This window comes from Phascolarctos cinereus, unplaced genomic scaffold (genome assembly GCF_003287225.1).
Source record: "Phascolarctos cinereus isolate Bilbo 61053 unplaced genomic scaffold, phaCin_HiC Scaffold_5;HRSCAF=322, whole genome shotgun sequence".
Taxonomy (NCBI): domain Eukaryota; kingdom Metazoa; phylum Chordata; class Mammalia; order Diprotodontia; family Phascolarctidae; genus Phascolarctos; species Phascolarctos cinereus.
In genome coordinates, this window is record NW_027555958.1 from 419,160,899 (window position 1) to 419,174,347 (window position 13,449).

Below are 13,449 nucleotides of genomic sequence, written 5' to 3' on the forward strand. Positions count from 1 at the left end.
GTTTGCCTGAATATTGGAATAATTGCTCAATAAAAATAATTTGTGGTAACTGCTATTTAATGTTGATGTTCATGTAAGCTACTAAATAATTACTATATGATTCACTAAGAATATCTTACCTTTCAATTTATTATCCTGTATACTGAAGACTGAAAACACTTCAAAGATCAACACATTTATTATTCATTTTCAGATTTGATTTTCATAAATAAGATTGCATGATACAGTAGAAATCACACCAGATTGGGAGTCTGAAGACAAGGATTTTAGTCCCAGCTGTACCTTGAAATCACTGGGGCAAATTGCTGAATCTGTATCAATCCCAGTTTTTTCTCTATAAAATTAGAAGAGTTTTGATTAAGGGTCCCTAAATTCCCCTCCTGGGAGGGCAATCCATTTGTATAATGTAAAAATATCACAAGGCAACCCAAAAGAAAAAGTATAACTATCATTAAGCCTATCAATGACAGGCTTTTGAAAATGGTGGTAAATAATGAGCTTATCCAATTTACAGATGAAAGAGCTGGGAGAGATAGCTAATAATACACTGGTCAACAAAGGATACACAAAGATTTTGACAAGTTAGAACTAGAATTTATCCAAGATGGAATGTAATGGGCATAAATGTGACATTCTGCACTTGGGTTAAAGAAAAATCAACTTCTTAAGTACATGGTTGGGGAAGCGTGACAAGTTCAGTTATAAAAGTTCATCCCAGTCATACAGGTTGACAATATTTAGGTTGATTGTGAGAAAAATATTCTACAAATTGGGAGCTATCTGAAGTGCATTGAGGAGTACATTCTCCCTTGATAGAGGTCTTGATGAGATGTTAGGTTGCACTAACTGAAGTGGCAGCATGAGACAGTGGACAGAGAATTGGCCTCAAATTCAGGAAGACCTGAGTTCAAGATTCACTTCTGGCACATACCGGTTGTGTGACCATAAGCAAATTATGAAATCTCAGGTCTAGCCATAGACAGAAAGTTAAGTTTGAGAGTCCAGAATGAGAGAGGGGATAATGTGGCATACCTCTGTCTTGGTTAGACCATATCTAGCACATTATGTGTTTAATCCTGAGTGTCATATTATGAAAAGAACAGTAATAAGCTAGAGGGAGACTGGTGAGAGGACTGAAGACTGTGCTATAGAAGGATCAGGCTGAAGAAATTAGGGATATTTAGTCAGGAGAAGAGGAGAGGGAATTGTCTCATTATCTTTAATTATTTGAAGGACTATCATTTCCAGATTCAGTTCATGTTATGCAAATAGGGTATGCTTGGGTGTTGATGGTGGTAGAGGAACAAGGTGAATAGGTAGTAGTAGCTAAAGAAATAAATCTCTTCTTCCTGCATCATAGCTGGTTGTGCCCTTTGGTATTGGAGCAAAATTCTTTTTTTTTTTTTTCATTTCCAGTTTCAGGCTACATCCTCTTATCATGTACCCTAAGTTCTGATGATCTCAGCTAGTGGCTTGTAGTATATGTGGAAATGGGCCAGTCTCAAATCAATCTTCAACTCTATTACCTATTGGAAAGTGTGCAGATTCAAAAGACTAATCTGTTGAGTACTTACTATATATTGCCACTAACAGGCAGTATTAATAATGCTCTGCTTACGGTACATCAATAGCAAAAAATAGAGGACTGAATTGTTGAGATGTTTAATTTGAAACAGCATTTAATTATATCCTTCAGCTTTTATGAATTTACATTATAGCTTATTCTGACTTAATGGAAAATGAATGGCAAACCTGTCAGAATTTAGAAGCCATGTTTTAATGATTCCTAATGAGATGTATGTACTTCCTGTTAATTCTCCAGTGTTTCATTCACTAGTGACCCTTTCAATTAACAAGTGATTGTTTGTTTATTTGTTTGTTTGGAGGGGGAGGTTATTATTAATCCTTTGAAGAGCTTCTGGAAGGATTCCTAGACAGATTCCTCTAGAGCAGGGATTCTTAACTTTTTGTGTGTCATGGATCCCTTTGGTAGCGTGATGAAGCCTAAGGCCCCCTTTTCAGAATAATCTTTGTTGCCTGTATTAATAACTGAAGGAAATGTTAAACTTTGGTTAGGCAGAGGGGGTGGGGAACCTGAAGCCTCAAGGAGACATGTGGCACTCTAGGTCCTCAAGTGCGGCTCTTTGACTGAATACAAACTTCCCCACCCCTGGGTTAGAGAATAGTAAAAATGAAGATATAATACTTTTCCACATCCAAGGCCGTGGATCTCCTGAAATCTGTCTATGGACCCTTGGGGTCCATGGACCCTAGGTTAAGAATCTTTGCTCTAGGAGCACATCCTTCAGGATCTATTTCTCATTAATAGAATTAATTCATAAAGGAAGCCCAATAAACAAATGCTTATGTGTTGTGTGGATCATCATGTTGTTTCATCAGTGAAGTGATTTAATGGTAAACAATTCATAGGTGTCTAAATAGGTAAACCTTTATAAGGGCAGTTTTTTTGGTGAAGTATTGGTAGAGTCAATGAGAACATTTAGCACTATTCTTTTAGAATTAAGTGCTAAAATTTGGAATTATGTTAAGAAGGTGACTAAAATGCACACACCCTTTGATCAAGAAGAGATCCTGATATTAGGCATATATCCCGAGGAGGTCAATGATGAAAAGAAAAGTCCTAGATCCTTTTGTAATAACAAAGAACTGGAAACAAAGTAGATGCCCCTCAATTGGGGAACAGCTCAAAAGCTGTGTTATGTGAGTGGAATGGAATGATATTGCACCGTAAGAAAAGATGAATATGATAAAGACTGAGAAGCTCAGGATGCCATACGGACTGATGCAAAATTAAGTAAGCAGTCAGTCAGTCAGCATTTATCAAGTGCCTACTCTGTGCCAGGCTCTGTGCTAAGAATGGGGATTCAAAAAAAGGCAGAAGACTGGCCCTGCCCTCAAGAGTTCACTGTATGCATAATGACTACAGTATTGTAAAAGCAAAAACAAGAGTGATAAAATAATCAAGGTTGAATGCTGCACATTATACTAAGCTTGCCTTAAAGAAGAAATTCAAGAATTCACTTCTTTCCCTTCTTTGTAGAGGTAGGGAAATATGGGTGTGAAATACTGTAGGTCATATCTTGACTGATGTGTAGGTTAGTTTTGCTGAACTGTTTGTTTTTTAAATTTTCTGTTATAAGGGATAGTTCTCTGGGAAAAGATGGAGAGTGCTATATGGTAAATGGAGGTGATTAAAAAAGCTATCCATAAGAAAAAGAAAAACAACTGCTAAGGTATATAGAATATATAACTCTTGAGAGAGCACTATAGATGTTTTCCTGAGCATATATTGTTTTTGTTGTAGCATTTCATTTCTTATGGGTTTGTTTGGTTTTCTTTGCTAGGCTCTGATTGGAAATGTCAGTGATTATAAGCATAATTTCCGGCTTGTTGCACATTAGCCCCAGGGACTGCTCACCCCAGACCACCAGAGTAACCTCTGGGTCTTCTACTCAGAGGCAGAAGTTAATTCCTTCTGCCTGAGGGATAAATGTTAATCTATGACGCGGCCAGTTTGATCACTAAAGAACTTTTTTTTGTCTTAACTGGGAATTCTGTCTTGAACCAAAATGTTGGTTTGTTTTGTCTAGTTATATTCTGTCCAGCATATGGCAGCAATTAATCAACTTGCCAAATGACTGCATGGTTTTCATATGCCATAGTTTTAAAATTTTAAAAAAATTTTAAATTTCCTAAATTTGGAAACCTCTTATTTTTAAATTTTAAAATTTAATTATTTTTTTTAATTTTAAAATTTCCTAAATTTGGAAACCTCTTGAATGTATCATCTTTAAATGGGAAGCACCTCTAAAACAGGAGCTGACCAGCAGATTCTGCTCACCTTCCTTTCCTTCCAGTGACACTGGACAATTTACTTCTTTCTCTGGCCCTCACTTCCCTCATTCATTAAATTAAGAAGTTTTACTAAATGTTCTTTAAGGGCCTTTCCAGCTCTAATGTTTTATATATATATCTGATATAAATGAAGGCCATTTGCATTCCTAGTCTAAAGTCCTCTGTTATTGTGGGTAAAAGATGAAATAACTGAGGAAAACAAAATTTTGATCATCTGAGCATATCAGTTTATTAAGCAATGCATGACAATTGCCCAACAAATCAGGATCAGACCTCTTCAGCTTAGGCCTGGACCTGGAATACAGGAGGAGACACTTTTTTATACATTAAAGATAATTAATCAAATAAGGCCAATTAATTAAAAGGTAACAATGCATTAGTTAATCTGATTTCTAATTGGATGAAAAATTAGGGACTTTCCAAGTTGGGAGGGGGACAGTGAACAGGTGCAATTCCCTGAATTCAGAAAAGGGAGTGTCCTACTCCCCAAGTATGTGTAAAGAATCAAAGGAACGTGGAAATAATAACTGATTGATTAGTAGAGGGCCAGTTTTCAGGTAAGACATATGGATTGCTTGAGATGCACAATTGTGAGAAAACTCCTTGCATCAATCTTTGGATCTGACTTTCTAGTTCGTAACTTAGAATAACCTAGGTCTTTGGTTAAGGGTCTCTAACCAGCAGGGAGAGGTGGTCCAGTTTCCCAGCCACTCAGTGCTAGCTTTAAACAATGTAAAAAGGTTTTCTTCCAATTCCCACAACTGAAAAAATTTTCTCACAAGACAGAAATTTGACTAGACCCATAATTGAATAGAAACTAAGCTAGCTCCAGAATTGAGTCACAAGATGGAGTCAGTATGGTTCACTCAGTTCCCACCATCAACCACTTGCTGTCCTAATCCCCTCAATTCCCATTCTATTGAGAACAGAGAAAAGTTACCATGATAGAAGTGTCTTTTCACATTCCAGACATGATGGGGTCCTTAATTATCTACTGCTTCATTTTTGAAAATTACTACTCTTGCTGCACTCATGTTAATGTAAGAAATTCCTACTGCCATGGATAAAGAATCCATTGTTTTTATTATCAATAGTACTTGGACCTATGCTCAAAGAAATAGAAGTATAGGTTTAAATATGTACAGCAGACTCTCACGAGCATGGACAGGTAGCGAAGATACAAGAAATTTTGCTACAGTTGACAACAACAGCTGCTGTAGGAGTTGTAATTTAGCAAATTTTCATTCTGATAGAGCCACTAACTGGGAAATAATGTTAGTCTCTGTGATACATTCAGCATGGGAATAATTAAATAGGCTTTTCTGTGGTCAGGTTATTCACGCTGTCTTTGTAATCCTCATTGTGTTTTATTTTTCCCAGTTTGGATTTTGGAGGTCATTTTGGGTGCTGGCATTTTCCCTTCTACTGCAGGATCCCCTGAGCAGAATTTCTGGTAGTTTCTGTACTTAGGACAAGCTGCACAGTAATCAAACCTTTGACTTGATTGGGGGTTGTGAGGAATGTGTCAGGAATTCGGTAGAGACTAAAAGGCTGCCGAGCCTCTGAAGGCAACAAGTCAACGTCATGTTCTACCAGTTTCACTTTTTGCAATGTGGCCTGGCTTTCTGAATTCTGCAGTCACAAACAAACATTACACACCCACCTTTCTAAGTGCTGGGATCTTAAGTGTTCTGCTTGTCTATTTACTTAAGGGGGATTATAAAACCTGGTTCCTCTGAGTATCTTAAAGATCATAATAGATGTGCATCTTCTGAAAAAAAATTATATGCAATCTGGTAGTATGTGGGGAGAGAGACTAAATGGAGCCTGAGGGCTTGTTGTTGAGTTACAGTTTAAGGATGCTAGGAATTCTGAAATCAACAGGTATACCTGATGCTTTAGAGATGAGAAAACATGAGGTCATTTTATCCATATATTTGCAGAAGGAAATGATTAAACTAAAAAGAAAGCTTTAATTTCTAATGGAGTTAAGAGACAGCTACTTAATGTTCTATGGTTTTATAATTGATAATTAATCTTTGGAATAATAGAAGAATAGAAGTATTTCATCATATTTTAATAGTAGTTTGTTTCTTCATGAATGATTTATGTAATCCGAAATTTTTGTTACTTATTATTCTTTATCATTTTAGTATAAAAAATTGAGAAAAATCTCTTGAGATTTTTAAAAAACTATTTTAAGGTAGAAGAATTGTTTTAACCTTATTTAAATTATAAATATATCTTTCTGTGCTGTTAAGTAGTGTTTATTCCCATTAATTTCAGGTGTTGAAATTTTGTTTTGTTTTTGAAATTCCATGAATCTTCTGCATTATAAAAATGACTGCTGTGAATCTGCTGAGGGCTGGGAGATAGCAAGAACAAAATGGATGCTGTTTTATTTTATTTTATTTCTTTTGGAGAGAGGAGGTAGAGAGAGATTATTGCTCAACTATAAGGGAAAGATTCCTAGCCTTAGAACAGAAAAACCTGCCCTTGAGATCTTGCCTTAGTACTTTTTAGCCATGTGACAGACATTAGGCAAGTCACTTAATTATTCTAAGTCTCAGTATCTTCATAAAATGGAGAAATTCATATTCAACCAATAAACAAGGATTTATTACTTGCTCACGTGCCTTACACTGTGCTAGGAGCCTAGAGATACATTTAGGGAGAATGAAACAACCCCTACTCTTGTTTTGTTTTGTTTTGTTTTTGTTTTTGGCTAGGCAGTGGGGTTAAGTGACTTGCCTAGGGTCACACAGCTATTAAGTGTTATGTGTCTGAGGTAGGATTTGAACTCAGGTTCTCCTGAATCCAGGACCGGTGCTCTGTCCACTGTGCCACCTAGCTGCCCCCAACAACCCCTACTCTTGAGAAACTTCCATTCAAACGGGAGAGGACAAGTACAGGGAAAACACATAAATTCAAGACAGTTCAATACAAAATGATTAGGGAGAATGGACAGTAGCAGTTGTAGGGATCAGGATGGGCTTCATGTAGAAGGCGGCATTTGAACTATGTTGAAGGAAGAGTTTCTGTGAAGCCTTGGTGAGGAGAGAGGGCATTCTAGGCATGGGTGCCAGTCAGTGCAGAGGCAGAGTTGGGAGATGGAGTGCAGTATATGAGGAATAGAGAGAAAGCTAGCTTGTCTGGACACTTTAACTACCTATCTCATAGGATTGTTGAGGGTCTAAAGTAAGTAAATGATGTCTGTGAAAATGCCTGCTACTACAAGAGCTAGTAGTGTCTCTGAGATTGGACTCAAGCAGAAGTCTTCGTGGCTATGTGGGCGGCAGGCTAAACACTACACTGCCTAGATGCTGTAGGGAGATCAGGAAAGGATTCACAAAGAAGATGGCATTTCAACCGAGTGTTGGAGGAGATAAGAGATTCTAAGAGGTAAGATGCAAAGGGGGCCGCGTGGAAGATGGAGCCACGCAGAAAGAATGGCAGGGTTAGTTTGGTTGGAGTGCAGAGTGGATGGAGGGGAAGAATATAGACTAAGGTGGGTAAAGTACATTGGGTCTGGGGTGGTGAACAGAAAGTTGGAGAACCACTGATCTAGTACAATACTCTGAACACAATGGACACTTAATATATGTTTGTTCAGTTGAGTTGAGAATAATGTACAAATAGCTTTTCTAGAAATGTGAGCTAATACAATCGTACGAGTTATATGTTCTTGTTAACCTGTTATTGGATGCCATTAAATCCGTTCATTTTAATGAATTACTTGAGAGTTCCATTATTGATATAAAGTATAGAGTTATAATCATTATTGAACCAGGCATAAGTTTTGTTTTATTCTAATAATCTTAACAGTAAAAAATTTCAATTACTTTTCTTCCTCTGGCAGTAGTTTAAATGGATGTATGGAAGATTGGACAGTGAAAAAGCTTTACAAAAATCTATACCTGTACCTTTATTTACACACACACACACACACACACACACACACACACACATATGATCTATGAAAAATCTGTATGCTAATGTCATATATCAGGTTACACATATATTAGGTTATGTCTATATTGAGTTATTTAATGATATATGTTATGTATGAGGTTATTTAAGTACTTCATGTCATTGATAATCTTCTTCCTAAAACCATGACTTTATTTTTATGTAAATATATTTCATAGGAAATAGCTCGTCATCTCCGCCCTGGAACCCTCCGAGCTCTCTTTGGGAAGAGCAAAATTCAGAATGCTGTTCACTGTACTGATCTGCCTGAGGATGGTCTTTTAGAGGTAAGATGCACAAGGACCAAAGTCCTATCTAAATTTTAATCATAGTATTGTATTCTAAGTAAGAAAACTTTAAAAAAATATTGGTCTATGAAATTACATGGTTGTTTTACAAAAAGAGTGTTAATCTGTGAAATACCCCATTGGTAGAGAGGCCCCATGACATGCTGGGTAGAATGCTCTCTTTGAAATCCAAATTACATCCAGAATATCAAAGGAACTAATGAAAAGAAATGCAGGGGAAGGTGGCCTAGCAATTCCAGATTTTAAATTGTATTATAAAGCAGCAATCATCAAAACTGCTTGGTACTGGCTAAGAAATAGGGAGGTGGATCAGTGGAATAGGTTAAATATGCAAGACACAGTAGTCAATGACTATAGTAATCTATTATTTGATAAACCCAAAGACCCCAGCTTCTGGGATAAGAACCCACTCTTTGAAAAAAACTGCTGGGAAAACTGGAAAAGAGTATGGCAGAAACTAGGCATAGACCCAAATCTCACACCATATACCAAAATAAAGTCAAAATGGGTTCATGACTTAGATATAAAGGCTGATACCATAAGTAAACTGGGAGAACAAGGAATAGTTTACCTATCAGATCTATGGAGAACAGAAGAATTCATGACCAAACAGGAGATAGAGAACATTATGAAAAGCAAAATGGATAATTTTGATTACATTAAATTGAAAAGTTTTTGCACAAAGCCAATGCAACTAAGATTAGAAGGAAGGTAGAAAATTGGGAAAGAATTTTTACAACCAGTCTCTCTGATAAAGGCCTCATTTCTAAAATATATAGAGAATTAAGACAAATTTATAAGAACACAAGCCATTCCCCAATTGATAAATGGTCAAAGGATATGAACAGACAGTTCTCAGATGAAGAAATTAAAGCCATCTATAGTCATATGAAAAAATGCTCTAAATCATTATTGATTAGAGAAATGCAGATCAAAACAACTCTGAGGTACCACATCACACCTATCAGATTGGCCAACATGACAAAACAGGAAAATGATAAATGTTGGAGAAGATGTGGGAAAATTGGAACACTAATACATTGTTGGTGGAGTTGTGAAATGATCCAACCATTTTGGAGAACAATTTGGAACTATGCCCAAAGGGCTACAAAAATGTGCATACCCTTTGATCCAGCAATAGCACTTCTAGGGCTATATCCCAAAGAGATCAAACAAATGGGAAAAGGACCCACATGTACAAAAATATTCATAGCAGTTCTTTTTGTGGTGGCAAAGAATTGGAAATTGAGAGGATGCCCATCAATTGGGGAATGGCTGAGCAAGTTGTGGTATACGAATGTAATGGAATACTATTGCACTATAAGAAATGATGAACAGGCTGACTTCAGAAAAACCTGGAAGGACTTGTATGGTCTGATGCTGAGTGAAGTGAGCAGAACCAAGAGGACTTTGTACACAATAACAGCCATGTTATGCAGTGACTAAGATTGTTAAACTGAACCCTTCTCAGCATTATGAGGATCTAAGACATCTCCAGAGGCCCCGGGATGGAAAATGCTGTCCACATCCAAAGAAAGAACTATGGAAGTGAATGCTATCACTTATTTTTACCTTCTGTTGAGTTTTGTTCATCTTTCTGATGGTTCCTCCTATTGGTTTTAATTTTCACTTACAACTTCACTAATGCGAAAATATGTTTAATGGGTATGTAAATGTAAAGCCTATATCAGATTGTGCACCGTCTTGGGGAGGGTGGTGGGGAGGAAGGGGGAGAAAAATTTTCAACTCAAAAGCATATGGAAGTGATTGTTGATAAATCAAAGTAAATTAATAAAATAATAAAAAAAAAAAGAAATCCAAATTACCTGAGCTCACCCCCTGCCTCTTATACTCTCTGTGTGACCATGGGAAAGTAATTTACCCTCTTTGAGCCTTACTTTCCTCATCTGCAAAATGGAAATAAATGGGGATAATACCACCCATAGTATCAGTTGTTGTTGTTATGAAGATGAAATGAGATGATGTATTTTCTCTTTGCAGATTTTGAAACCTTATTTAAAGGTCACATGTTGCTTATCAGCTTTATAAGGCTCCTAATTAGGTTTAATAGACACTGTAATGATCCATGATTTCAAATACTTTGCTGTTAAGTGATATATTTTGTAGCTGTGTAAGGTTATTAAAGATTTAACAAAAATCTAATGAAAGAAAGGTTTTTGGTAAGTGTTAACTATCACTCCAAATTGTAATAGATGAAAGCATCTCAAGTTAAGTTAATAAGCAAAGCACTCTGAAGTTCCGTCTGTGCGACCACTTGCCAGAATAGACAGGGCTTTTGGTTTGGTTGAACCAGTTGCATTTTCCATACATATAAAGAGCAATGGAATGGGAATCTGGTGGCCAGGGTTCTATTCCATTTGTTTGGTCAACTAGCTAGATAGCCTAGGGTAAGCAATTTTCTTTCCTGGAGTTTCAGTTTCCTCATCTGTCAAGTGATAGGGTTGGATTAAATGATAACTGAGACTCTTTTTATCACCAAAATCTTATAATTCATATTCAATCAAGGTTTACTTTGGTTTTGGTTTTGGTTTTTGCTAGGCAATGGGATTAAGTGACTTGCCCCAGGGTCACACAGCTAGTAAGTGTTATGTGTCTGAGGCTGGATTTGAATTCAGGTCCTCCTGAATGCAGGGCTGGTGCTCTATCCACTGTGCCACCTAGCTGCCCCAAGGTTTACTTTGTAGAAGGCTTCCATCAGTTTATAGCCTTGCCTATTCCAGAGAGACAAACATCTATGCCTTTAACTAGTAAGCTGACTGAAGGCAACCCAAAATCTTTAAAAAAAAAAACAAAACTGATTTTTTTTTCTATTAAAGACCAATTTCAAGGAATGGGCTATCTTAGGATGAGTTTTATTTATAATAATAATAACACTTAGAGCTGATATCTGTAGAGTGCTGTAAGGTGTCTACTAGGCACTTTATATATGTTGTATGTGATCCAAGGATAACAAAAACTTACCAGACCCTAAGCACCCTTGTGTTTTCTTTGATGGAAGATTTATATAGGAGCTTTGAGCATCTAAGCTTTGATCTTCTACACAGTGATGAAAACTTGATTTTTCCTACTACTCTAAATGGCCTTATAAGAGGAATAAAGTGTGTTTTACATTTAAGAAGCCAATGGTGACAAGCTAGGTTTACAGAAAAGATAAATGAAAGATCCATTATTCACTTTCCTGATGGATATTTTATTTTATAAAATGATTTGTTATGAGATTCATTTAAATATAGAGTTCTAATGAATTTAAAATATGATGACATTCATAAAAATTGCATAGTTTACAGAAATTAACTTTATATGCTTTTCAGAAATATGAAAGCTTTTTATAATATGTACTTTTAAAAAGGAATTTTGCGCTTTGTGATTATATTTCAAGAGTCTTCCAAGTATTTAAAGGTAATCTCACTCTAGTGTGTAGTACAGAGGGATGAAAAACACATATGCAATAATTCTGACTACATATTGATTGTACATTGGTAATTGAAAATACTACATACCACTTAGACCAGACCAGGGGTTTTTGAGTTTGGCTATGCGGACTTGGTTTTTGAAAATATTTTGATAATTATTATAAATATAATTAGGTTCTTTTGAAATTCTGTACATTTTATGCATTTAAAAACATTACTCTAAGAAAGGGTCCGTGGGTTTCACCAGACTACCAAAGGGGGCATGACACAAAAAAGGTCAAGACCTTCTGACCTAGACCAAATGAGGAATAAGGTAATTTTGGAGATTAGATGACAAACTTAGCCTAGAGATAAAATGTAGAGAAGATGAGGGACCTCAGTTATCTAGACAGCTGCTGGAATTGTCTCCTCTCCCAGAAGAGAAGCTGATGTCTTGATTTGCCTTGATTATTATTTAAATTTGCAAAGATTAGAGCACCACTTAAGGGACTTTCTATTTTGGATCTGATTATCACCAACAAGGATGAACTGGTTCCTGGGGAGAATATTATGGCAGAGTTGGAAACCATTCCAAGTTATAAATGGTGATACCGAAGGAAAGGAAAGCTAGGAATGAAATGACATGAACCCTAGAGTTTTGGGAGGAAAAATTTGAAAAGTTCATTGAGAGGATAAGTAGGATCCTGTGGCTTAAAAGTCTACTGGCCAAGTGGGCCCAGGAGACCTGGGAGTCTCAAGAATAAAATTCTGAAGATCCAGAGAGGAACAACTCCAATACGGAGGGAGAAGGAAGGGTTATGTACAGTGACTGCTGTGAACACACAGAAAACTTTTCAGCAAACTTAAAAATACAGAAAATAGAATATAAAGAACAAATACCTAGACACAGCCTTGCACTGTGAGGATAACGTAAGAAGCACAATGTGTGCAGTGAAGAAAGCAAAGGACGACCAAAAGGGTTTATTTTTGTTGCTAACTTCATTGAGGAAGGAGAAGAATGAAAGAAAGGATTGAAGGGTAGAAGGGAGCATGCTAAGCTATGGAAAGAAAAAGATGAACTTATTCATTCTGATTCTGCATCTCTTTTTCTTGACAAGAATGATTTGGGGGCTGGACAGTATAGAACACAAATAGGGAGTTATTACCTAAGATAAGTAGGGAAAGGGGGGTGGGGAGAGAGAAAGAGAGAGAGAGAGAGAGAGAGAGAGAGAAGAGAGAGAGAGAGAGAGAGAGAGAGAGAGAGAGAGAGAGAGAGAGAAAGAGAAAGAGAGCAAGCACTTAGCTGTCCTTGATGAATATGAGTTACCTGACCTAGATAAACTCTGTCCTTAGTGGCAGGTGTTATTGCAGAGTCAGTCAGTGATCTCTCAAAGATTTTTTGAGAATGGAAAGGTTGATCAGGACTAGACAGATGCACTATTTATTTTCCTAATTTTCAGAAAAGAAAAAAAGTAATTGGAGTCCTAAAACTACAGGTCCTTAAATAAGTAGCTAGGTAATGCAATAGAGAGAACACTAGGCCTGGAGTCAGAAAGACCTGAGTTCAAATGTGGCCTCTTACGTTTATTGGTTTGTGTGACTCAGGGCAAGTCACTTAACTTTGTTTGCCTCAGTTTCCTCAAGTATGAAATGGGATTCATAATAGCATATACCTTTCAGGGTTGTTGTGAGGATTAAATAGAACTTATTGAATGACCAAGTCCAGAGTTTTCATTAATGACTTGTTGTCAACTTGGAATTAGATCTCTAATGGAATGCACCAGGGACCTGTGCTTTGTAAAGGTATTCTCAGTGACTGCAATAAAGACCTAAATGGGGTGTTTCTGAGATTTTCAGGTGACACATACCTGAGAGGGATGGCT

At 36.7% G+C, this 13,449-nt stretch overlaps 1 protein-coding gene across 4 annotated transcripts in view; it reads left to right on the top strand.

The window, feature by feature from the left end:
* Positions 1-13,449, top strand: part of NME7 (NME/NM23 family member 7) — a 177,985-nt gene that overhangs the window by 98,972 nt on the left and 65,564 nt on the right. For all 4 annotated transcript variants that reach the window (XM_078156505.1, XM_078156506.1, XM_020974713.2 and 1 more), the window contains one exon: positions 8,025-8,132. In XM_078156505.1, coding sequence (XP_078012631.1) covers positions 8,025-8,132 — 108 coding nt within the window. The remainder of the gene's footprint in view (positions 1-8,024; positions 8,133-13,449) is intronic.